The following is a 25,464-nucleotide window of genomic DNA, read 5'->3' as shown; positions in this document are numbered from 1 at the left end:
ATGCCGGGTGGAGGGAATACTGAGACAAAGATGTTCGAAAAAAAAGTACTGGAACTAAGATGTATGGGAAAACATTAAAACAAAGATGTATGACATATAGCTAACTAACGCGAAATTCTGCTTCTGTGCAATACTGGCTTGCTACCCACCCCGCCAAATGCACCTGGACAGCCTACCTGCCAACCAGGATGCAGACCAAGCCTTAAAAACCTGACTCCTTAAGCACTCCAGGCTGCTCTCAGAAACCCCATGTTGGGGCGCTGAGGCAGGCGCCAGCTGGCTCTTCAATAAAAAGGACTCTGCTGTAAATTTGGCTTGTTTGGCAGTGCAGTCTTTGTGGAACTCCTGGGCGCAAAACTGTCACACAATGGAACCAGGAATGACTGGGAGGCATGCGGGTTCAGGGTTTAAAAAACGCACCCGGCAGCCGGTAGACCAGAGCTGGGGGCGGAGCGCGGAGCCAGAGCCTAAGCCGCTCCTCCCGCCTCCCAGCGCTCGCCCCGCCCCTAGCCCCGCCCCAGCCCCCGCCCCAGCCCCCGCCCTCCTCCCGAGACCCGGAAGTCGGCTGCCGGGCGCTCCTCTACGCGGAACGCAGACCCAGCCACCCGCGGGAATGGAGCTGGTGCCCTGGCTCCTGCTGCTCCTGCATCTTCTTGGGCTGCGACAGCCCGGTGCCCGGGCCGCGGGCCCCATTCGAGCCTTCGTGGTGCCTCACAGCCACATGGACGTGGGCTGGGTCTACACGGTCCAGGTAGGTGGCCGGCGACGCTCCACGCGCGCCCACTAAAACCGCAGCTTCTTTCTCTCCCTGGCATCCGAGGGTGGGTTTGTTTCCCTGGCCGGATGCCGGTGCAAAAGAAGGAGGTTCAGCCTGGGTTCAAGACCGGACTCTGCTGTGGACTGGTTGAGGCGCAGACTTTGGGCTGCTCATTTCCTGACTCTGAACCTCAGTTTCCCCTTCTGTAGCGACTCACCGTTTGGATGGGTCCCTGCATTCCTGGCTAGGAAGAGTAGGGGCTCCAGTGTGGGGCTTGGCATTGCCCAGGTAAGCCCGAGCAGGAGAGGTGGGGCTGGCTGCAGAGCAAGAGGACAGGTGCCGTCTGGGAAGCAGGCTAGGCTGGGCCGGGTTCCCTACAGGGCAGGATATTGGAGCCCAGTTCAGAGTCCTTCATACCCCTGAGGCAGGCTTTGGGGTTGGGCCTGTGATCACCTCATGGGTCTGCTCAGAACCTTGGGCAAGGGGCTTCACCTCCTGAGCCTCAGTTTCCTCTTTTGTAAAGGGAGAAAGTAATCCCTACTGTATATGCAGGATGCCTGAACACTCCAGGAGTGGTAGATGTCAGATTCCCAGCTCAGCCTGGAGCTGCTGGGGTCCGGAGAAGTCTGATCTGAGATGCCAGGCTGGGCCTCAGGAAAGCCCTGTAGTTTCCCAGGAAGCCAGACATTCCCATCCCTCTTCTGCCCCTCGAACATGAGGAAGAACTCAAATTATGATCATGTCTTTAAATGCTCAGTCACCATTGGGCATGTGCCCTGCCCTGGCCGAGGCAAGCGGTGGTCAGATGCCTACAGTTCAGAAGGGTGCAGAGTGGCCCCCACCTGTCCACACTCCTCCCAGCCACACTGGTCTCCCTGCTTTTCCCAACATCAACATCTCCAAGAGCACTCCTGCCTCAGGGTCTTTGCACTGACTGTGCCCTGCCCCAGATGCACAGTTCTTTCTCTCCTTCAGGTTGTTAGTTCAAAGTCCCTTTCCTGGTGAGGCCTTTCTGACCACCCCCATGTACGCTCCTATTCTCTCCCGCTCCTTTTAGGTTTTTGTCCATAGCACTTGTCACCATCCAAGGGTCCCTATATTTTACCTATTGGCTTGTTGATCATCTGTCTCCCCCCCCCTAGAATGAGAGCTCCACAGGGCAGGGGATTTTTCGTTCACTGACATCCTCACCATGCCCAAAAGAATAGGTGCTCCCTGGATATTTGTTGAATAAATGATAAGAATGGAAAAAGAAAATGAGGGAAAAGCCTCAATTTCCTTTGGTTTCCAGGGTGGGCGATTGGGTATTACCAAATGGGCCTCCTCAAACTCTTTTTTTGGAATGAGGAAGGAAATATCTAAACAAATGAACCAAAGTCCTTCTGTGAGTATGGATGTAGTAACTTTACAAAGGACATTACTAAATGAGTAGTGACATTTTAAAGAAGAGAGAGGAGTAGGAAAAGGATTTGATGCGGAGTGTTAATCCATTCCTGGGGTGCGTCTGGCAGCCTTGGGGGAGTGGGAATCACTCAAGATGGAGACAGTGTAAGGGTAGAGGGAAGCGTGCCAAAGAGGAAACTGAGACACAGAAAGGGTCAGCCTTGCCCAGGGTCACTCGGGAGTAACCCCCACACCTCCTGACTCCCAGCTCTTAACCATACATTTAACAAGCACTCTCTGGGCATTGCTGTGTGCCGAACCCTGGAGGCTCTGATGGGAGCCACTGCACCCCAGCGTGTACAGCTCCTGGCCTGCAGACCCCAGGGACCTCTTCTCAGGGTCTGCTGTCCACATTTATTTCAGCTCAAGCAGGCCCTTCTGGGATCCCTGGAACACACCCCTCCCTTCCCTAGGGCTTTCCTATGCTGCCCCACAGAGCCCCCTCAGAGCCAGCCTGTGTGCCCTCTCTGGGAAGCTCTCCCTGACTCCTGACCTGGGCTGGCATATCCCTCTGCCTACGCAGGGTGTCATGATATGAAAGCACGATCTCATCCAAGCAGGGAGAGCCCACGCTGTCCTCTTAGTCCTAGCCCTCACTGTACATCTAGCACAGAGGGGGCACTCCATAGCCATTTGGTGGTTGAACAGTGGGGATGCAAAAAGAAGGGCTCCTCCCACCCTGTGCAATGCACTGAATGAGTGGCAGGGGCTCCAGGGCCACCTGGTCTCCCAAGCTTCTTGGAGCTTGCACTGGGGCTAGTGTGACAGTGTCCCCCTCCCCAGGAAAGCATGCGGGCATATGCTGCCAATGTCTACACCTCCGTGGTAGAGGAGCTGACCCGTGGGCAGCAGCGCCGGTTCATCTCTGTGGAACAGGAATTTTTTCGACTGTGGTGGGATGGTGTCGCATCGGACCAGCAGAAACACCAGGTAACATAGTCACCGGGTGGTGACACAGTTGACCAGGGTGGCCCAGTGAAGACCCAGCAAGAAACTCAGTTGGGCATTCTGGCCATGGCCAGGGCTGTGCCAGCAAATACCATGAGGCCAAAGTCCACTGGGCTCTTCACAGGACTTGTTTAGAGCAGTCTGTGGTCAGTCCAGCTCCCTGGACGCAAGGATTTTTGTCTTTGTTCACTGCTGAGTCCCCGGATAGTGCCTGATAGGTGCTCATTTAATGAGTGAATTGCCTACAGATACTGTACCTTTAGAAAGTAAATCAAAAGTAGTCTATACACAGCTGTGTGTATACACTACTGAAAATTTAGAGTCACAGGTATGCTATTGCTAATTTACTTTAAGTGGTTTAGAAAAAACACAGTAAGTGCATAGAGAGAGGAGGAATGTTAAGCCAAATAGGTAAGAAACATTAACGATAAGTAAATCTGGGGAAAAGATAACAGGAGCTCTTTGTGCTATATGTATTTCTTTCAACGTTTGTAATTACTTCAAAAGCAAATATATATACATATTTCAAATGTCAGCCATGGGCCACGTGTCTTCTAGGAGGTGGGGACACAAAATGGACCAGAACAAACAGTGTCCTGCCTTTGCAAATTAAGCGAGGGTGAGGAGTTTAACACTAGGCACTATGGGCACATCCCCGAGGACTCAGCCGTGAGCAGGAGTCGTGACCTGGCTTTTCTCTCTCTGCCCACCTGCACCAAGGTCCGCCAGCTCCTGGATGCAGGACAGTTGGAGTTCGTCATCGGGGGTCAGGTCATGCATGATGAAGCTGTTACCCATTTTGATGACCAGATCCTGCAGCTCACAGGTTTGGCCCCCCTGCCTTGCATCCAGAGTCCCTCGGGACCTCCAGTGGGGCTGGGCCTGGGTATCTGAGCCCTCTGGGTCTGAGCTCTGGCTTCCCTCTTAGCAGATCTGTCAAGTCTGTTTTGTGTTGCCATAAAGGAACACCTGAGACTGGGTGATTATAAAGAAAAGCATATGTGGCTCACGGTTCTGCAGGCTGGGTAAGAAGCAAGGCACCAATGTCTGCTTCTGGCGAGGGCTTCAGGGAGCTTCCAATCTAGGCTGAAGGGGAAGGGGAACAGGACTGCCACGTGGCAAGGAGCGAGAGCGGGAGGAGGCGGTGCCAGCCTTTTTTTTTAATTATTAAATCATAGCTGTGTATGGGGTCATGGGGCACCATACACTAGTTTCATAGACCGTTTGACACATTTTGATCACACTGGTTAACATAGCCTTCCTGGCATTTTCTTAGTTATTGTGTTAAGACATTTATATTCTACATTTACTAAGTTTCACATGTACCCTTGTAAGATGCACCGCAGGTGTAATCCCACCAATCACCCTCCCTCTGCCCATCCTCCCCCCTCCCTCTCAACTTCCCCATATTCTTAGGTTGTAACTGGGTTATAGCTTTCATATGAAAGCCATAAATTAGTTTCATAGTAGGGCTGAGTACATTGGATACTTTTTCTTCCATTCTTGAGATACTTTACTAAGCAGAATATGTTCCAACTCCATCCATGTAAACATGAAAGAGGTAAAGTCTCCATCTTTCTTTAAGGCTGCATAATATTCCATGGTATACATATACCACAATTTATTAATCCATTCGTGGATCAATGGGCACTTGGGCTTTTTCCGTGAATTAGCAATTATGAATTGGGCTGCAATAAACATTCTGCTACAAATATCTTTGTTATAACGTGATTTTTGGTCTTCTGGGTATATACTTAGTAGAGGAATTATAGGATTGAATGGTAGATCTATTTTTAGATCTCTAAGTGTTCTCCAAACATCTTTCCAAAAGGAATGTATTAATTCGCATTCCCACCAGCAGTGTAGAAAAGTGTTCCCTTTTCTCCACATCCACGCCAACATCTCTGGTCTTGGGATTTTGTGATATGGGCTGATCTTACTGGAGTTAGATGATATCTCAAGGTAGTTTTGATTTGCATTTCTCTGATGATTAAAGATGATGAGCATTTTTTCATATGTCTGTAGGCCGTGCACCTGTCTTCTTCAGAGAAGTTTCTCTTCAAGTCCCTTGCCCAGCCTGCAGTGGGATCACTTGTTCTTTTCTTGCTTATACGTTTGAGTTCTCTGTGGATTCTGGTTATTAAACCTTTGTCGGAGACATAACCTGCAAATATCTTCTCCCATTCTGAGGGCTGTCTGCTTGCTTTACTTACTGTGTTCTTGGCTGTGCAGAAGCTTTTTAGTTTGATCAGGTCCCAGTAGTGTATGTTTGAAGCTGCTTCAATTGCCCGGGGGATCCTCCTCTTAAAATACTCACCCAGACCGATTTCTTCAAGGGTTTTCCCTGCACTCTCTTCTAGTATTTTTATAGTTTCATGTCTTAAGTTTAAATCTTTAATCCAGTGAGAGTCTATCGTAGTTAATGGTGAAAGGTGTGGGTCCAGTTTCAATCTTCTACAGGTTGCCAGCCAGTTCACCCAGGTGCCAGGCTCTTTTAAACAACCAGCTCTGTGTGAACTAATAAAGTGAGAGGGAGGGCACCGAGCCATACATAGGGGATCCACATCCATGGCCCAGACACCCCCAACAGGCCCCCCTCCAACTCTGAGACCCCCCCTCCAAATTTCAACATGAGATTTGAAGGGGACAAGTATCCACACTATATGAGCAGGGGACCTGGGCCAGTGCAAACACTGATTTGCAAGCACCATAGTCATGCCTGGCCAAGGGAGTTGGATGTGAGGGTTGAGAGCAGGGATTCTAGAGTCAGATGGTCCAGTCGTCCGGCTGTGCCAGTTCCCACCTTGTGACCCTGAGCAAGGAAGGGTAACCTCAGTTTCCTCATCAGTAAAATTAGTTTGATGGTAATGTCTACCTCAGAGAATTGTTGTTAGGCTTAAATTGGGATGATTTGAATAAAACGCTTCAGTTGAGTTCTCAGTAAATGTTAAATGTCTTCACCACCATGTCACCATAGTGACCATCGTCATTATCACCACTGCCATCAGTACCATCACCACCACCACCCCTGTTAGCACCTTCATTCCTACCGTCACCATAGTCACTGCCCTCACCCTCACCCTCACCACCACCATTGCCACCACAGTCGTCACCCACACCATGACCATCGTCACCACACCACATCACCACCATTGCCACCACTGCCATCATCATCATCACCACAGTCGTCACCCACACCATGACCATCATCACCACCATCACCTCCACCGTCATCGCTGTGACGACCGTGACCGTCTCCGCCACCCTCACCACCACCCCCACAGTTGCAGTGGGAGGACACGCTGTCTACCAAATACTTTTCATAGACAGCATCCAGCCCCATCCTATGGCTTAATGAGGAGGCGCTAGGATTCCCAGTCCCATTTTGCAGATGTAGAAATAGACCCAAAGAAATGAAGTGACTCTCAAGAGCAAATAACCAGAACTTGAATCCAGGCCTGGCGACGGACACTTTAAGTTCCATGGTCACTTCACTAAGGCGTGGGCTCCAATTTCCCTATCTGTAAATATTGAGATAGAGTGTGATGCTGGATGTTTTCAGCACTCTCTCCTTTTCTCCTATGTGACCCGGAGTCGGCCCATGTCTCACTTGCTTACTGCTGTCAGTCCTAAACCTATAGCCATCTGACCTATCGTGTGGCAAGTGTCAGCCCCCAGAAGCTGGGGTTGTGTTGCTTTGGGGCAGGAGGAGCCCCTGGGGACACTGTAGAGAGACTGTACTAGCCTCAGTCACTCAGTCCCTACGCTTTGCCCTGCCAGCGCAAAGGCATATTATAGACACACCCCTTTCGTCTCAGGCCCTCACATCCCTTTCTTTCGTAGCTTCTACACAGAGCTCCAGCTGTGTGCCAGGAGCTCATCCTGCATGTCCTCCCTGTATCCCCACATCCCTGGAGGAGGGCCCGTTGCCCCAGGTGACTGGTAGAGGAAGCAGAACTCAGAGAGTGAGCCAGCTTGCCCGCAGCAATCCCTGACTCCAAAGCCCATGCTCTTCTCATCTCATTTCAAATCCAAGTGCGGTATTTCCACAGGCCTCTGTCCTGGATGCCCTTGGGTCCCACCGTCTTGCAACAACAGCTCCTTTGCTATGTCTCACTTCTGTGCCTTGGTTCATGGTGTTTCCTCAAGATATAGCTGAGGAGTCCTCCTCCAGGAAATCTCCTTTGGGGTCCCCACAGTTCCTTACAGCCTCCCTGTCTTACCTCAAAAGTACAAGTTGCCCCTGGCAGGGACCCTTGTCTGACGCCTCTTGAGGTCCCCAGGGCTCAGTATACGGTCTGGCCAGACAAGGGCTTGGTGCAAGGTATGGTGGGGACAGGAGCTGAACAGCCCTGCCTCGGGGTGCCCACAGCTAGGGCACCCTCTCCTCTGCTCTCAGCCACTGTGCCCACTGCCCTGAATGCCCAGTTGCTGCCCCTGCAGACCTGACCTATATTGCTGCAACTGGCAGCCCCAGGAAGCTGGAGTTGTGTTGCTTTGGGGCAGGAGGAGCCCCTGCGGACACTGTAGAGTGAGTGTATGCTTTGAGCCTCCAGTTGCAAAACCGCCTCGACTCATGGGGCCGTCACGGGACAGACTTTTGTGATAACCGTCTTGTTCTAGGTATGAGACAGGCACTTACTTTGTTTAGTTGTCAGGGCAATCCTGTAAATGGATAATCTTACAAATACCTACTTGCAGAGGATAGATTTGAGGTTCAGATGCTGTCGCGATGTGGTTGAGTTGCACTGCCAGCTACAGGGTGCATCCCAGATCTCATTCGAGCCCAGCTGACTCAGTGAGCTCCTTGTTAGCTGAGCCCTTTTTTCCCTTGTGTTATCTCCTGATTGCTTCGGGACAGCCTGGTAGCAGGTGGTCCTGTTAATAGCCCTGTTGTACAGGTGAGGAAACTGAGGCATAAAGAGATGCAAGTATTTGTATGCAATAAGTGGTTCAAACCCAGGTCTGTGTGGCCTTTGCTCTTTCTCTGATTTGAAGTCCTTCATGGACGGCTGGGAGACAGAGGTACGTGTCAGGCTCTCTGGGTGGCCATTTCAAACCACACATCCCAAGTGTCCCCATGGATGCTGGCTGTGAATTGTGCCCAGGGGCAGGGGTTTCTTGGTGTCAGGGTGAGAGATACTATCCCCCTCACTGTGCCCAGGTCCCCTGGTCCTTCATCTTGCCTCTGGAGCCGCTGCTGGAAGGCAGGCCCTGGACAGCAATGAAGAAAGCCCACAGGCCAGCACAGCCTCTGGGGGCAGCCTAGGGTGGCTTCCCAGGCAGAACTCAGGGTAGTGGGGCGGGGGGTGGATTTGGGGGTCAGGAGCAGCTAGGCCTTCGACCTTCTGGAGTAGCTGGGGTTCTGAAGCATCTCCCCCAGCAAGACCCCACTTGAGCACTGAACCTGTCAGGGAGGTCATGGTTTTTGCCTTTCCCTCCTCCATCTCATTCCTGGCAGTCATGCCAACACCCACCTTAAAAAAAATTTTTTTAGACGTGACATTTCCAATTCCCAGCACCTCAGTGATTGGGAAAAGCTGAATGTGGGCAGCAGCCCCAGGGGGGACAACTTCCCCACCGGTTTCTCTGAAAGAATGGCAGGTGCTGGAGGAAAAGACCCTCTCCCTTGCATCCTGAGGAGGAGGGAGTCCGGTTTGGGCTTCACAGGCGCTGGGACTCTACCGGCCAGAGTGAAGGAAGGGAAGGGTCCAGGCAGAGACAAGGAGGCACTTTGACTTGCCCCAGGTGGCCACACCTGTCGTGGTTCTTCAAACCTGAACTAGAGACTGTGCCCCCAAGCCTCTCCCCTCTCACTCTACCAGTGACCCCACCTTCTCCTGTGTTGTCGGAGTATCTTTGACCTTCTCTGTCTCTCTGACCCCTCCCCAGCAGTATTTGAAACCCGCCTAACATTATCTTGAAAGAGGAAAGCAAGTCTCTCCAACCTGAGTGGTAGCCACAGTTCGTATCTTAGTTGTCCTCGGCTTCCCCGTCAGCCCCTGCAGTCTGGCCTCTGCCCTGCATGTGCGGCCAAGCTACGGCTTGGCCTGGTCATCGTACTGGTTAGGATGTTGGCTTAGTGACTGTAACAGAGACCACATGACAGTGGCTCCCACAAGACAGGTTTTTTTTCTCTCTTGTGGAAGAGTCTGCAGTTGCAGCCACTCTGGCAACTAGGTGGTTCTCCACCAGGTGATTCAGGGATCCAAATTGCCTCTGTCCTGATCTCTGCCATCCCCCTCAGAGTTGCCTGCCCTTGTTACTGGCTCAGACCGCAGAGTTGTCATTCCAGCAGGGTGGGGGGAAAGTGGACAAGCAGCTTCCTTGCAAAGGGTGACCCTGCACCTGCCCACATCACTTCTGCTAACATTCCCATTGGCCAGAATTCAGTCACATGGTTCTCTCTAACTTCAGGGAGGCTGGGGATACAAGCCATTACTTTACTCATAGACCAGCGATTAAAATGGATTCTGCAGAAGGGCCAGAAAACATGAATAAAATGACTCGAGTCTTAGGACAGTTACTGTTTATGTACCAAAATGGGGATAGTTGGGGACCGATTTGGCAGCATGTTGACGTCTGTGATTCTCATGTCCTTACCCTCGTGGTCACAATGTGCTGCCGTAGTCCCAGGTGTACACAGCCACACTTCACAGCAGGGAAAAGGGGGAAGGGAGCTTTCTTTCTATTTCTCTGTTTAATTAAGGTGGAAAATCTTCCCCTGAATCTGGCAGCCTTAACCCACACTTGTTATTGACTATAATCCATTCTGTTAACAAATAAACTTAGGCACCCTAAAATTTTAAAGGGTTTGCGTGGACAAATAGTGATTCAAGAATTGGAAGCATGAGAGGCCTGAGGGGAAAACTTAGAAGGTGCTCACAGAAGCAAGATTAAGAAAATACTGGGTTGGCCACAGAAAAAAGTCCCCAGAGTCCGGTTGGCACTCTCAGATCAGTAACACTTACATTCGTCTTCCCCGTTTACTGAGTTGGGTTTCAGTTTGTTGTCTGAGCCTACTGGCCTCCCTGCTAATTATGTAGCAATGCCTGCCTCTGGTTGCCAGGCAGACTGAGAGAGCAAACATCTAACAGAAGGAAGTGAGCCTGCTGGGTCTGGCTTAGATCAACTGTGAGTCTTCCCTCAAGGCTGTGCATCGCACCCCTTGAACAAAGTAGGGAGTCTGCGCGTGAAGAAGGGTGCTGTGTGCGAGGCTGAGTCAGTATGGGCTGCCCCCTTGGCTGCCCCATCAGGGGAGAGGAGGTGCCCTCAGAGTTCACCTGCCCCTCTCAGCGTGATGCTGTTGACCCCCTGCAGCCTGGACCCTGCACAACCCCATGCTCCTCCCAGCCTCTGGCTGTTCCTTCACCTTCTCTGCCAGCCAGGCCAGGGTCCTGAGGACTCAGGCACCACTCCTAGCTCAGGCTCCCTGACTGATGGGCAGTCACCACCTCTGCATCTGACCCCAGATCTTCCTCAGCCCTGCCTCCACCTCCCAGCAGCATCTCCTCCCTGTCGCTTTGGGGCCTGATGGCTGCTCTGTCCCAGAATCCCAGATACTGTCGGAGCCTCAGCCAGGATCTGCAGGGTGGGGGAGTTCATCAGCAAAGGCAGCTTGACTCCAGACCAGTCACTGGAGCTCCCCGAGTCTTACTGTCTATCCTTAAAATGCAGATGGTAGCACCAGTCTCTCAGGATGTTAAGAAGGTGATTTTTGGGAAAAGAGCCTGGGGAGTGTATACTTGTAAATCTGAGATTTCATTTCTGCCTGTAGCACTGAACCCTGGGTCTGGTTCGTTGTGGTGGCTCTTAAATAATTCCTGGTTGGGCAATTCTGGCACAGAACCCTTTGTATTGGTTATCTATTGCCGGATCACCCCCAAACATAGTGGCTTCAAACAAACAGTCAACATCTCCAGTGTCTGTGGGTGAGGAGTTCGGAGGGGCTCAGCAGGTGGCTGTAGCACAGGTGTCTCAGGAAGTTGGATGGGGCTGCGCCATTTGAAGGCTAGACGGGGCTGGAGGCCCTGCTTCCACACTAAGCATGCAGCTGTGAGCTTGGTCCTTCACTGCGTGGCTGCTCGTGATGTGATGTCCAGCCTCCCTGAAGGAGCAGTTGTGGGCAGAAAGTGAAAGTGCCCACTGTGCAAGCTGTGACGCCCTTTACTGTCTCATCCCAGAGGCACAAACTAGAACTTCTGTCTTGCCATGCTTGTTCAAAGTGGGTCCCTGAGTCTAGCCACCCTCTGGGCCCTAAGCCTCCACCTCTTGAAGAAGCAGCAGTAGTTTATGGATATATTTGTGAACCACCACACCCTCAAATTTGAAGTTCACACTTAGCTTTTTACCGTTGTGATGCCTGAGAGCTCTGCAGCAGTCATCAGAGTCAGGCCGCAAGGTGGAGGGACCTTGAGGGTCTTATGCTCAGTGAAATAAGCCAGACACAAAAGGACATGTGATTCCACTTGTCTGAGCTCCCTAGGGCAGTCAAGTTCATAGACACAGAGAGCAGAGTAGTGGGTGCCAAGGGATAGGAAGTTAGTGTTTAATGGGGACAGAGCTTCAGTTTGGGAAGATGAGAAAGTTCCAGAGATGAATGGTAAATTGTATATTATGTGTACTTTTCCATAATTAAGCATTAAAAATTGAAACTGTCACCTCTGCCAACCCACTTGGCCCTGCTCAGCCCAGCAGCTGGCATGGCAGGGCACCTGGGTGAGCCTGAGCAGGGAGGCCCAGGCCCACCTGACCAGGCACCAGTGAGGCAATGCTGTCTTTGCAGAAGGACACGGGTTTCTCTATGAAACGTTTGGGATCCGGCCTCAGTTCTCCTGGCACGTCGACCCGTTTGGTGCATCTGCCACGACCCCCACCCTCTTTGCGCTAGCGGGCTTCAATGCCCACCTCATCTCCCGGATTGACTACGACCTAAAGGAAGCCAGGCAGGAGGCCCGGGTGAGTCGTCCTCCACATCTCCACTCTCGCTTCTGCCTGCCTCCTGGTGTCAGAGCATCGTAGCAAGCTATTGCTTTGTGCCAAGGCATTCAGGAGTCCTTGGCAGCTCCCTAGACCGTGGAGCTGTACCCCCAGCCTTGGTTCTTGTTATTTCCTCCACCAGGAATGCCCTCTCCCTATACCATGGAGCTGCAGACCCAGTGTGGATGTCTCCAGCTTCGAGGCCCCTTTACCCCTTCCACTGGGCTGGGGCTGCGCTGGGAGGGTCCACAGGGACTAAACTCAGCTGCACTCAGTAGACAGTGGCTGGCTGACAGGGAAACAGCAGGGCCTATGCGCTAGGAGACTGGTTAGCAGAGACATAATGCCTCTTCAGATGTGTGGGCAGCTATTCCGAGATCTAAATAGTAACAATAAACAAGCACAGTAGACACCTTGTGTGCCTGTGCCCTTGGGAAGGCCAGGCTGCATGTGTCCCTCCCTGTCACCTGCAGATGACCGTGTGAGCCAGGCGAGGCCGTCCACAATTTTCATGAAGAAACCAAGTCACGGAGGCATTAGTGCATGGTCCTGGAGCCAGCACTTAGTGAACTAGGATTTTGTCTCTGCTTTGTAAGCCTGAGCACTTTCCAAACATCACAATAATTTAAAAGAAAATAAACTGCTTACTTGGTGGAAGGTAATGAGTTCCCTGTGTCTGAGGGCATTCAAGCAGAGTCAGAATGAGCTTCTCTTAGAGGCCTGCAGAGAGAATCCTGCGCTGAGAAACAGGTAGGGTGAATCCACAGCTCCTTCTGGAGGGCAGGTCCCACCACATGTGGCTTTGAGAACATAAGAATATTAATGGAGGAAGCAGCAGGGGGAAACTTTGCCCTTGAATCACTGAGAGAGGGCCAGGTCTGGCTGGGGGAGGCAGAGCCCGCATGGCCCTCACTCTGCTACTTCTGGGTTTGTAGGATCTGCAGTTTGTGTGGCGGGGGTCCCCGTCCCTACGGGCACAGCAGGAGATCTTCACACACATCATGGACCAGTACAGCTACTGCACCCCATCCCACATCCCTTTCTCCAACAGGTACGTCTCCTCTGCAGCTGCCTGCCACCTGCTCAGGGCCTTTGCACCCCGCTGGGGCTCCACAGACCCCAGTGTTTGCCCAGCCATTGCAGCATGTATTATGCAGTTTTATGAGAATAGCTCATTAAGAATTTACACATGTGGTTTCACGTTTTTAATAGAGTGGGTGAGGTTATTAACCCTATTTTATAGATGAAGAAACTGAGGCTCAGAGAGGGTAAGTGACCAGCTTAAGGTCACCCAGGTGGTAGGTAGGGAGGCGGAATTTGACCTCAGGTCTGTGTGACTCCAAACTGCTTCCTGTGGTGAGTTCCTGTCCTGATGCAGGATTACTTAAAGGACGAAGTCTTCACATCAGCATTGCTAAGAACCTCGCAGGCTGGCTCTGTCAGGCCCCTTTCTGCTATGGCCTCTGCCGCCTCTACCTACAAGGCGAGAAAAGTGACCAGCTGATTGCTAGGTGCCCCGCCCACCATAGTCCACCCCCCCTGTTGGGGACATGGCATCCCCGGGCACTGTTGAGTTTCTCTCTAACACCTTCTGACTCTACTGCGATTTTCTCTCAGCCACAGTAGCCACCTGGCTCCCCGCCTCTGTCCCTTCCACCAGCTACTGGACTTGGAGAGGGTGCTGGGTTGCAGGCAGAGGGTGCCAGGCCTGAGATGCTGGATGTAGGGGAGGCTGCTGACACAAATACGTACCCCGCCTGCTCCTGGTGTGGCCTGGGGCATAGCACTAGGGTGTGAGGGACTTTCCCCACCCTCCCTGGCCCTTCTGAGTCCTTGTCCCTGCAGGGATCACAGTGAAGAAGGCAGGAAGAAGGGGGGGTGGTGTTACAGAGTGAATCTCTGCATGTTGTCATCATGAGGAATCACTGCCTGTCCTCACCACCTCCTGCTCAGTGAGGAGGGGAGATAGGGGTCCTGGCCCTAAATAGTGCAAGGTGGGCAAACACACACCACCTGACGCAGGACAGGTGAAATGACCAAAGTCTGTGCCTTACACGCCTCCCCCACTTCGCACGCACCCATGGGGGCTACCCTGTGATCAGGGAAGGGCAGGTTACAGAGTGACAGAGGGGACATGATTGGCCTGTTGGAGTAATTTCACCAGCTTGCAGGGAGGTGTAGACCGTCAGGCTGACGACCAGGTGAGGTGTGGACAGTCCAGCTGAGCGGGGACCCAGCTGAGCAATCAGTCTTTCTACTGCTGGGGGCACTTAGCCTTATAACACACCTTCTTCCCCGGAGGGTTTGAGTGAAGACACAGTGGGGACCAAGAGAACCCCGCGGACAGGGGATGAGCATCCAGCCCAAATGTACATTCCCAGCTTGATTTTCAGAGCATAAGCAGCCGGGCAGTCTCAGAAACCCTCATAGTAGCCCTGTGAGGGAGACACTCTTGAGTGTCCCATCTTACAGAAGGAGAAACTGAGGCATAGCAACCCACCCCTCTCCCATGGCTGGCAAACATGGCAGAGCCAGCGTTTGATTCAGGCCTCTGGCTTCAAAGCTTCAATGTCATGGCAACAGCCTGCCTTCAGTCTCTCTGCAGCCAGACGGCTCTGGGTTCAAATCCCAGCTCTGCCCTCTGCACCTGTGAGGACTCGGACCAGGAACTCTGCCCTGTGTGAGTAGGAGAGAAAGCGTGATGGAGGGGGAGGCAGGAGAAGACCCCCAGATGGCTTCATTGACAGTGCCCTCAGTCAGGCCCTGCCCAGTGCCAGGCAAGGTGTCCAGCCTCTTCTCAGAAACTGTTTTCGTTCAATCCTGACACCTGGCCTCACACTGTCCCAGTGAGGAGGCTGAGGCCAGGTGGGTCAGCAGTGGCAGAGCCCAGAGGCTACCTAGGATTGTGGGCAGCTGACAACACCCCACACACACACACCCCCATCCCCGGGTGTCACCCAAGGGTACACAGTGTTGCAGGGGGGTGGGGGGACAGCATTTCCCTAGGGGTTCTCTAGGCCCCTGAAGCTCATCCCTGGTGTCGTTGCCACACCAGGCCGCTCTGGAGGCCAAAGCCGAAGGGGAAGTCCATGAGGATTGATCCCGTCTTTACAGAGCTGACATTGTGCTCATGGGTTTTTTTGTGTTAACTTTGATTTTTTAAGTATCGCACTAAAATATCATTTATTTACTGAGATTTGGGTCACCCCCTTAAATTCTGTAAGGGCCCCACATGCCTCACGCTATCCTCAGCCTGCCGGGGTCCTGAGACCCCAGACCTGATGGACGAGGAGAGGGCCTGCACCAACGAGCAAATGAGTCTCATCTGATGCACCGGGGGGTTGTAGATGTGGGAGAACTCAGGCTAGGGGTGAGATGGTGCCGGAGGTGCCAGGGCTGGTAAACGGTGGTGCCCGGGTCTGACCTGTCTGTCTGCAAAGCTCTTGTCTCCTCCCCTTAACCTTCTGCTGTCCCTCAGGTCAGGGTTTTACTGGAATGGTGTGGCTGTCTTCCCAGAGCCACCTCCAGATGGAGTGTACCCCAACATGAGTGAGCCAGTCACCCCAACCAACATTGAGCTCTATGCCGAGGCTCTGGCGGCAAACGTGAAGCAGCGGGCAGCCTGGTTCCAGACACCTCACGTCCTCTGGCCCTGGGTAAGGCAGGGTCCCAGGCCCCAGAGCCCTCAACATACCCCAGGGTCTGCTGGTGGATCTGGCCAGGCCAGGCAGCCATCCTCGGCTCCTCCCCACGGCTGTCCTCCTTCCCCGCAGAGCCCTGGCCTTTGCCTGCCTGACAGCACCCCCCACCACACCGGCCTCTGCAGCTCCACCTGCTCCCCTTACTCTTCCTGTGACAGTGTTTGAGGCCACAGCCTGGCTCCTGGCTTGGTTGCTGTGTACCTTAGAAACCCGCTGAGTTTCATTTTCCTTGGCTGTTCAGTGCGGACAATGACAGCATCTGTAGCACAGGCTAATAAGTGAGGGGAGGTGTCCCCAAGGGCCAGTGCCAGACACGACATCATCACAGCTGACCTTTGGGGAGCACCTGCTGCGTGCCGGGTACCATGTATGGGGTATATTTGTTTCATCCGTCTGATTTGCACCCCTGGGCCTAGAAGACAGCCACTGCTGGTGTTCCATTTTGCAGTTGAGGAAACTAAGGGCCAAAAAGGTTAAGGGATTTTCCTGAGACCACATAGCTACTAAGCAGGGTAGCTGGGAAGGGGCGGAATTTGTGTTCAGCCAGTCTGGGGGCCCCGCCGCCTGCCTTCTAAGCCTATAACTGCTGCTTTTGAAGGTAAGCTTGAGGTCGGTTAAATGTGAGTCATGGCTATTACCATTGTTATTAATATTAAATTATAATTATCATGGTTTGGGTAAGTAGTAATATGGTGGGCTTTGAGAGATCTGCAGGGGCTTCAGCTATAGGAGCCAGTTTGAGGCCCTTGTTGGCCTGGAGAATGGGAGGGTGGCTGATGGGAGGCCAGGGTGCTGCCCCCAGAAGTACAGGGCATGCTCCGTATCCGACCCGCAGGGGTGTGACAAGCAGTTCTTCAACGCTTCGGTGCAGTTCAGCAACATGGACCGGTTGCTGGACCACATCAACCGCCATGCTGACAAGCTCGGCGTCTCTGTGCAGTACGCGACACTGGGTGACTACTTCCGCGTCCTGCATGCTCTCAATGTCACCTGGCGCATTCATGACCACCAGGACTTCCTGCCCTATTCCACAGGTACAGACCCCTCCTGCCCACCTTAGCATCGGCTCAGTGCTGCTCTCCGAGCCCAACAGGGCTTCCAGGCTTGCTCCATCAAGATGTCCTGGCTGCCAAGCCCAGCCTGGATCCCAGGGGTTCAGCCTCTCCCCAGGGCCCCCACAGGCCCCCACACAGCAGCTTCCTGTCTCGCCTTTCCGTGCACAGAGCCCCCTTCCAGGAGGGCCCTCCCCCCACCCGACCCCATCCCACCACTCCCGTGTCAGTCACACGTACACCTCCTCCAGGATCCTTTCCTGAGCCTGAGGCTGGGGCAGGTGCCTCCTTGGCTTCCTCCTGCTGCTTGCACAATCATCGTTAAGGCACCCGGGTGCTTTGTGCTGCATCCTCAGGCCGGGGCTGGGCTGGCTGCACTCCAGCTGTGGAGTGAGCCTGTACTCCCTGGCAGCGTGAAAGTCATACAACTGCCCTGCCTCAAAATGGGGACGTGAAGGGTACTTTATCCATAGGTTTATTGTAAAAATTAAGCAAGACAGGAAAAGCTCTTAGCTTGTCTTCATCCTTCTTGTGTTGCTACAACAGAACATCACAGACTGGGTTATTTATAAGGAAAAGAAGTATATTCGGCTCCAGTGGTGGAGGCTGGGAAGTCCGAGGTAGCAGGCCTACCTCTGGTGAGGGCTTTCTGCTGCATCAGTCCACCGCTGAGGGCGAAAGGGTGAAAAAATAAGCGAATTTGCTTTAATAACAGGCCCCTCTCAGGGTAACCTGCTCCCGCAATGACATTAATCTATCTGTGAGATTAGAGTCCTCATGTGCTGACCACCTCTGATGCAGCCCACCTCTTCATACAATCACAGTGTCAATTAAATTGCAACAGGAGTTTGGAGAGGACATTTAAACCCCTGCACTTCCTCCCAGAGAGACAGCGCACAGACTCCAGCAGCAGGGCTCTGGAGTGCAGCCCAGGCTTAATCCTGCCTCTCTGGGCCTCCATATCTCTGTCTACACGATGACGAGTGGGGCTGTCGTTCTCAGGAACCCACCCTTCTGTGTAGGATGTAGATCAATGTGAGCTTGGCTGTGGCTAAGGTGGGGGATACACCTGGGTGGGCGTGGCTGCTTCTAGTGGGAGGAGCACAAGAAGTTGAGGTGGGTGTGCTATGATTACAGCTCAGGCTGTGGGGTTCCCCTGCCTGGCCACTTTACTTGGCCATGCAGCCGTGGAGGACCCTGTCACTCTGACCCCACAGCCTATGGCCTTTCCCCGGGGCCACATGACCATCCCTCCTGGCCTGACCCAGGTCCTCAAGGCACAGCCCAAACCCAGGAGGAGCAAGGAACCTCTGAGACCCAGTTGGCCACTCCCTGGGGGGCATTCGCCCTCCTTGCTCTTAGCTCTGGTCCCATCCTCATTCTCTGGGCCTTGGGTGAGGACAGGAGCCACCTGGGGTCTCAGCACCTGCCACCTCCCCCAGCCATCCTCCTTGGGCTTCCAGAGAGACCTGCTAAAGCATTTGCATGTCCGAGCCTCCGCAACTGCCTCCTGCTGTGGGGCCTCTATCTAACTCACTCCCCTCCAGGGTCTCCCAGGCCCTTTGCTTATCCGGCCGTGCCAAGTTTCCTAGGCGTATGCTGGGCTGGTTCCTGACCATAGTCTGTCAGCTCCCCACCCCACCGCACCTGCCCCAGGCCTTGTTCAAGGCTTTCTGGGTAGTTTCCAGCCCAGCCGCTGCCTCCCTCAGTGGCCCAGGCAGATGAGACCTCTGTGGCCTCAGCGTCTCTGCTCTTCCAGGCCTGGGGCTTAGTAGACTCCCTGGGGAGGATGTCTTGAGCTCACCATCTGCCCTTGTTTCTCCCAGAACCCTTCCAGGCCTGGACAGGCTTCTACACATCCCGCAGTGCTCTCAAAGGCCTGGCACGGCGAGCCAATGCCTTGTTGTATGCTGGGGAGTCCATGTTCACACGCTACATTTGGCCAGCCCCCCTTGGGCCTCTGGACTTGATCTGGGCCCTGCAGCAGCTCCAGCAGCTCCGCTGGGCAGTGTCTGAGGTAATGCCACACTTCTCAGCCACAGCATAGGTTTGGAGCCTCAAGCTGGGCACTTCCCCACACATATCCCAGCAGGTCCTTCTGGCCCTGGGGCGCCAGAAGCCCCACTTTACAGAGGGGAAAACTGATGTCCTTTTTGGTCACAAGGCCCATGCTTGGTGAAGCTGGGCCAAGGCCAAGGCCTGCTGGCCTCTAGCTATGGCCTCATTAAACTCTGTAACAGCAGATTTTACTGAGAGGGATAAGGAGGCAGTGGAGTGGTGTTCACATCTGACAGGTCTGTCGTGTAACCCGAGGCACATGACCTTCCCTGTCTGAACCCTAGCTTCCTCCCCAGGCAGTGACAATGACACCCTTCCCAGGAGGACAGTGGGCAGCTGAATGTAATGACTGCTGCTTGGCATGGCAGCTGCCACACAGCAAGTGAAGTTTCCCTCCGTACTCGTCCCCACTGCACAGATGTGGAAACCGAGACCCAGGAAGTCCTGTAACTTGTCTTCAGTCACCCATCCAAAAAAGGGCCAGTGGGACATCTTTATGGTCACCTTAAGAGAATCACTGGCAGAACATGTCACTGTGTTAGAGGAGGAATGCGTGACTTTAAAGTCCTTGAGAGCAGCTCAGGCCAAGCGTCTTTACCTGTGGAGCCTCCGTGTCCCCTTCTGTGGAGAGGAGATGAGCCCGCCTCTGGCTCTGTGCAGATGAGCATGCGTGTCATACACAGAGGACACGGGGCACTGGAAAGTCAGGTCCCAGAGGTGACGCGAGGTCCTTCCCACAAGTCTGTTCACTGTCTGAGATGGAGGACAATGGCCTGGGTTTCCACAAGGGACTCCCGCCTCCTCCACTGGTGCTGGTGCACAGTAGGTGCAGGCGCCTCACAGCTGCCTCTTGGGATCAGGTCCTGATCGCCTTTTTCCTCAATCCGGGGGTCCTGCAGGTCCAGCATCACGACGCCATCACTGGGACTGAGTCCCCCAAGGTGACAGAAATGTACCTGGAACACCTGGCCTTCGGCATGCAGGGGGTAGGCAAGCTCATGGCCACCATCGTCCTGGACGGGCCCCAGCCAGGGGCAGGGCGGGGAGCACCCTCCGCTGACTCAGGTAAGCCAGGCCCCTGGGTGGAGGCTGTGGGGCCCGTTCTGAGACAAGGGTCAGGGGAGAGGCTCAACAACCTGAGTCTCAGGGGTATGACAAGCATCTATCCTCTGAGCCTCCGTCTCCTCATCTGTGAAATGTGCAAGGTCCAGTGTTACTTGGAACCAGAAATCACTGCTGAATCTAATCCCTATGAGGTTGGAACTGTTGCTGTCCCATTTTACGGCTGACGAGACAGACTGAGAGGTTGTATACTAACCCAGGTCATACGGGTAGGAAGACAGTGGAGATTAAACCTGAACCCTGCGCTGAGGGGGTGCAGGTATCCTCAACGGCCTGGCCTCACCCCAGCTTCCTCACTCCCTCCCCAGCTTCCCTTGGTCATAGTTCACCTCGGGCAGCTGTCGGACCAGCCTCTGATGTAGGTTTCACACATATACAGTGACCCATCATACCAGTGTGACCAAGGGGTTTCAAATCCAGGAAAACCGTGGAATGGGTTTCCAATGGGGAAAGTTTGTTCTCTCTACATATCCATGAGATTGTCCTGTGCACAGGCGCCCGCCCTCAACCTGCACTCTGATCACCATGCACTTCCTGATGTCCCCTCTGGCCTGCCCACTACCCTATCACCTGTGCCTTTCGCCTTACCTACCCTCTCCTCCCGTCCCTGTGTTTAATTCCATTTGACCTGAAGATTTTGGAAGGCCCCTGGGGACCTGCCCTTGGGGACACCAGTCTGGTGGGAAAGATGGTTTCAGAAAGAATGCTGCAGCCTGGGCTTCAACTTCACTGCCAAGTGGGGCAGTTAAAGAGCTGCCATTCTAATGAGACACTCACCTCATTCTGGTGAACACAAGGGAGGGCTCCCTGAGCAAGGACTAGCTGGAGAAGACCAGGAAGGGTGTCCCAAGCAGAGGAAAGAACCTCTCCCAGGCAGAGGCAGGGAGACTGGAAGTGTGTGCTGTGTTCAGGGACGCAGGAGTTGTCAGACATGGCCAGGTCCACATTGAATGTGCGGCTAGGCAGTAGGACTTGACCCTCCAGGCTCCAGAGAATTCCCTGGTGGCTCACAGTGCCAAGCTCTCAAAACTTTGGAGCCAGGCCTTAGGAGCTGGATCACCTTGGGCAGGTGACTCCACTTCTCTGGACCTCAGCTTCCTCATCAGTAAAGTGGGCTGCTGGGGAGAGATGTATAAAGAAACAAAGGAACCTGCCTGGGAACGTACACTGCAGTTCTGAGCAGAATGTGGGCCATGCTGCCCATCTGAGGCCCACCTGCCTGCCCAGCTCCTCTGGGAGCTCTGGAGGGCTGGGTCTTGCCTGCCTCAGTTTCCCTTGTACTGAGAGGCACCCAGGGATGTCAACCAGCAAAGCCTGTTCTCTCTGCAGGTGCGAGGCCTGCAGGACACTCTGTGGTGGTCTACAACCCACTGGCCTGGACGATCACCACCATCGTCACCCTGACCATTGGCTTCCCCAGAGTCAGCGTCACAGACGAGTTGGGCCATCCAGTTCCTGCACAGGTATGGATGCAGAGTCCAGCCAGAGGGGCATTTGCTGTCTGCTGATACCTGCTCTGGGCTGGGCACTGTACGCATATGGTCCCTCTCGGCCCTGCAAGGGGAGCTTTGTCACCCCTGTACTACAAGTGAGAAAACTGAGGATCAGGGAGGCAAAGTATTTGTTTTGTTTTGTTTTTTTTTCCTAACACTAACCAATTCTCTACTTTTCTGGCATGAACTAGGATTCCTAAAATCCAATTCAATTCTGTACTAACTCCCTGGAGTAAGGACAGACCCCACAAGTCAGTGGTTTAGTCCCAGAAGACCCCCCACTTCAGGTGCCAGCTATAAATGGGGCTACAGGCTGTCAAACTTCTGTTCAGGTGACTCCAAATTCAGGGGTTTCCACAACCCCTCCAAATTTGATAATTCACTAGAGCACTCATGGAACTCAGGGAAATGCTGTGCTTACAATGACAGTTTTCTTGCAAAGGGCATAACTTAAGAACAGTTATGCACGGAAGCATCCCGAACCCTAGACCCTCGTTGGTTCCTCTGGAGACCAGCCCCACCCTGGAAGCTCTCTAAGGCCCCATCAGGAGTCACCTTGTTATAACTCAGGGGAGCTTGAAAGGGACTCCCTGTGAACAACAGGAGACTCTCCTATCTTTCAGGAAATCCCCATGGTTTTAGGAGCCCTGAGCCAGCAACTAGAGACAAAGACCAAATATGGTACCATACCAAATCCCTGAGGTTACACAGCCGGGCGGCGGCAAGTTCCCACCTTCCAAGCCACCACTGATCTGTCAAAACTGTAGTTAGAATGAAAGTGTGACAACTCTGCCCTCAGTAGGAAGACATTAGAGAGGACTCATGTCTACTGAGGGTCAGTCAGATCCACCAGGGTACTGACAGTGGGCTTGGGGCATCCAGTGTGGCCAGAAGTGAAAGGGCATCTGTGTCATTATGCCTGCCCTCATCTGGGGGACTCAGAGGCCTGCTGAAACTAAGTCACCAGAGAGTGAGAGTCCCCACTGACCACAAGCCCAGCCCTTCCCCTCTGCACCCAGACCAGGTGCCTTTCTGGTGGGAACTTGGTCCTCATCTGTCTTCCCCATCCCGGCTGCTGGAACAAAGCACCGGGTCGGATGGCTGAAACAATAGACATGGACTTCTCCCAGTTCTGGAAGCTAGAAGTCCAAGATCCAGGTGCCAGCGTGGTCAGGATCTGGCCAGGGCTCTGCCTTTCTGTCGTGTCCTCATGTGGTGGGAACAGGTGCGAGAGCTCGCTGGGGTCCCTGTCAGAGGGTCCTAATCCCATTCCTGAGGGCTCCACTCTTGGGACTTAATCACCTCCCAAAGCCCCCACCTCCTAAGTGATGACATGTAAGGTTAAGATTTCAGCATTTTGAGGGGGACATAGACGTTCAGTCCACTTCATCACTCAAGCCAAATGGGAATAGGAAGGTGGCAACACACCCCCTTTTCTGCTCCTGGGGCCTCCTCCTGCTGTCACATCCTTGCAAGGGCTCTCGCAAAGGTGAGGGCTTTCCCTCACGCTTCCTTCAGGAATGTTTATAATCTAATACAAATCTCCACTTTTGCATGTGGCAAGGCCTTTAAGAGTCTTAAAGGGGTGCTGATGTCAGACGGTGGCTGGCGCCCAGCTGGCCCTCTCTGCACCACCCAGAAATCCCTGGAGCAGCACTGGCTCCAGAAGGCACCCTGCATGTCACCCAGCTGACCCTTCCTTGGGGCAGTAGAGGAAGCATTGACATCACTCAGTCATCCAGCACACACTCCCAGATACCCATTTTGGCCCAACCCCAGGCTGGGTGCTGGGTCCTTGGACATGAGAGGCCCAGGCCTCATCCCAGGACACAGGTATAAGCAGTTAGATATACTAATGACTAGGGATCCAGGGCGGGGTGACTTCGCATAGGCTCAGAATGAGGAGGAGCTTGTCTGGTGAGGGTTAGGGTGGACTTGGGCAGACCCGGCACAGAGCCCCCTGCCCACTTAGGTGCAGAGTGAATTCCCTCAACACCTGCTTCTAGAGCTCCCATTGTGTGTCAGACCCTGTGCTAGGCACTGGGGACACGGTACCAACCCAGCAGTTGAAAGTCCCTGCCATCAGGGGGTTTGTAGTCTAGTGGGGGAGACAGGCCATAGCAAAATAAGGAAAGCATAGACTGTGGAGGATGACGACTGTGATGGGGGCATCCTTAGAGCATGTTATGGGGGCTAGGACACACTTTAAAATAGGTGGGCAAGTCACATCAGTGCAGGGCTGGGCGGACGAGAAAAAGTGTCTGCTGTATGTCAGGGAAGGCCTAGGTGTGCAGGCATCACGGGCCAGCTGCCAATAGAGCTTCCCACCAAGCACAGAAGACCTATGCTTTGGCTGGGGGGCACACCTCGTGACCACTCCCAACTTCTGCTTTCCAATCAGGTGCCGAGGAGGGAGGCAGAGGCCAGGAGGGCTAACCTGAGACAGAGCAGATTAAGGGATTGCCCCTCCCAGGAGAAGGGGAGGGGACAGCTGAGCAAAGGGCGCAGGAAGGCAGGAGTGCTGGGAAGGAAGGGTTGTGGTAACACTGGAGCCCAAGCTGCCCAAGGAGCAGTGAGGGGAGGGGAGGTTAGTTCCCCACAGGCCCAAGGGCCCAGATCCCGGGTTGCAGCAGATGAGGGTCTCAGAAATCTCGCTCTCGTTTCTGAAGTGGGTGGATTGGTGGAGACAAGAATGGACACAGGGATACCAGTGAGGAGCTGGGCAGTCGTGCAGGGTGGGGCCCCCACAGGAGGACACAGGGAGGTGGGAATGAGAAGCTCTGAGAGTCCTGGAGATGCCCATGGATGGCGTTGGTGGGGGTGGGGGACAGCTGAGTGGCAGGGGGCAGATGGTGTGGGGCTGGGGTCAGCTGTGGCTGTCCAGGTGGAGGTGTCAGGCAGGGAGCAGTATCCGTGGGTCTCAGATTCCAGAGGTCAGAGGACTGGGAATTTGTACTTGGGAGGCATCACTTCTGGCTGGGGAAGAATGATTAAAGGGGCTGGGGTTTTCATCTTGAGTAAGAGACACTTGGAGCCCCCCAAAGCCAGCTTTCCTTGGGTCACCAAAGTGTTCTCCCAAGGTCAGTGTATTTTGTGGGGGCCCCGAAGGGTACAGGATATAGGGAACAGAATGTGGCAGAGTCCAAGAGAAAGAAAGACACTGCTGCCCCTGGGGCTGTGAGCACCTGTCCAGGAGGTGTGTGAGCCAGGGATACTGAGGAGACTGAGGGGTCGTCCAGCCCTGAAATCCACCATTTGCTCCCACCGTGCTGGCCTTGCAGGTCCAGAACTCGACGAAGACCCCATCGGCATACACCCTGCATATCTTGACCACCATCCCAGGCCTCAGTTACCGGTACTACAGCGTCAAGCCTTCAGCAGGGGCCCAGGACCCAGTCGCCACTGTGGCCAGTACCCTGCAGTTTGGCCGCAGGCCGAGGAGACAAGACAGTGGTGGGGGCAGGCGCCTGGTACCCGTGGAGAATGACTGCTACACCGTGCTGCTTGACCAGGACACCAACCTGATGCACAGTGTCCAGGAGAGGTGAGCGCAGCCGCCTCACCAGCCCCACCCGGTTCTCCACTCGCTCCCCTGCCCCAGGCAGACAAGATGGTGTGAAGCCCCTTCCTGCGTTGTGATCTTCAGTCCAGGAGTATGAGTCTAGGCCATGCAGGGAAGACTTTCTAGTGCTTTGATTCCAAGGCTATTGATCTGCAGAAAAGAGGGAAGAAATTTATTCATTGTTACCCACCACTTTTTAATTGAAAGAAATATAAGCTCTCTATTCAGTAAATAGTCATACTATCTTTAGAATAGGAAGGGACCCTCAAAATCATCTAGGCTCACACACCCACTCAGCGGTTCAGCCATCCTCCCCCACTTATTCACCCATTCAGCAATCTATTCATTC

At 53.7% G+C, this 25,464-nt stretch overlaps 1 protein-coding gene across 4 annotated transcripts in view; it reads left to right on the top strand.

Moving 5' to 3' along the window:
• Positions 1-570: 570 nt before the first annotated feature.
• The window catches only part of MAN2B2 (mannosidase alpha class 2B member 2), a 36,558-nt gene continuing 11,664 nt past the window's right edge, over positions 571-25,464 (top strand). For 2 of the 4 annotated variants that reach the window (XR_008375148.1, XM_053565959.1), the window contains exons 1-11: positions 571-751; positions 2,984-3,130; positions 3,869-3,974; positions 11,934-12,106; positions 13,063-13,178; positions 15,606-15,783; positions 16,664-16,862; positions 18,707-18,897; positions 19,838-20,003; positions 21,390-21,523; positions 24,835-25,097. Coding sequence is in view for 3 of the 4 variants with exons in the window: in XM_053565959.1 (XP_053421934.1) it covers positions 614-751; positions 2,984-3,130; positions 3,869-3,974; positions 11,934-12,106; positions 13,063-13,178; positions 15,606-15,783; positions 16,664-16,862; positions 18,707-18,897; positions 19,838-20,003; positions 21,390-21,523; positions 24,835-25,097 (1,811 nt within the window). In the remaining variant the exon portion in view is untranslated. The other 2 variants (XM_053565961.1, XM_053565960.1) reach the window with 2 other exon arrangements.

This window comes from Nycticebus coucang, chromosome 17 (genome assembly GCF_027406575.1).
Source record: "Nycticebus coucang isolate mNycCou1 chromosome 17, mNycCou1.pri, whole genome shotgun sequence".
NCBI lineage: Eukaryota > Metazoa > Chordata > Mammalia > Primates > Lorisidae > Nycticebus > Nycticebus coucang.
The sequence above is the reverse complement of the archived record's forward strand: the minus strand, read 5'-3'. Positions and strand labels throughout refer to the sequence as shown.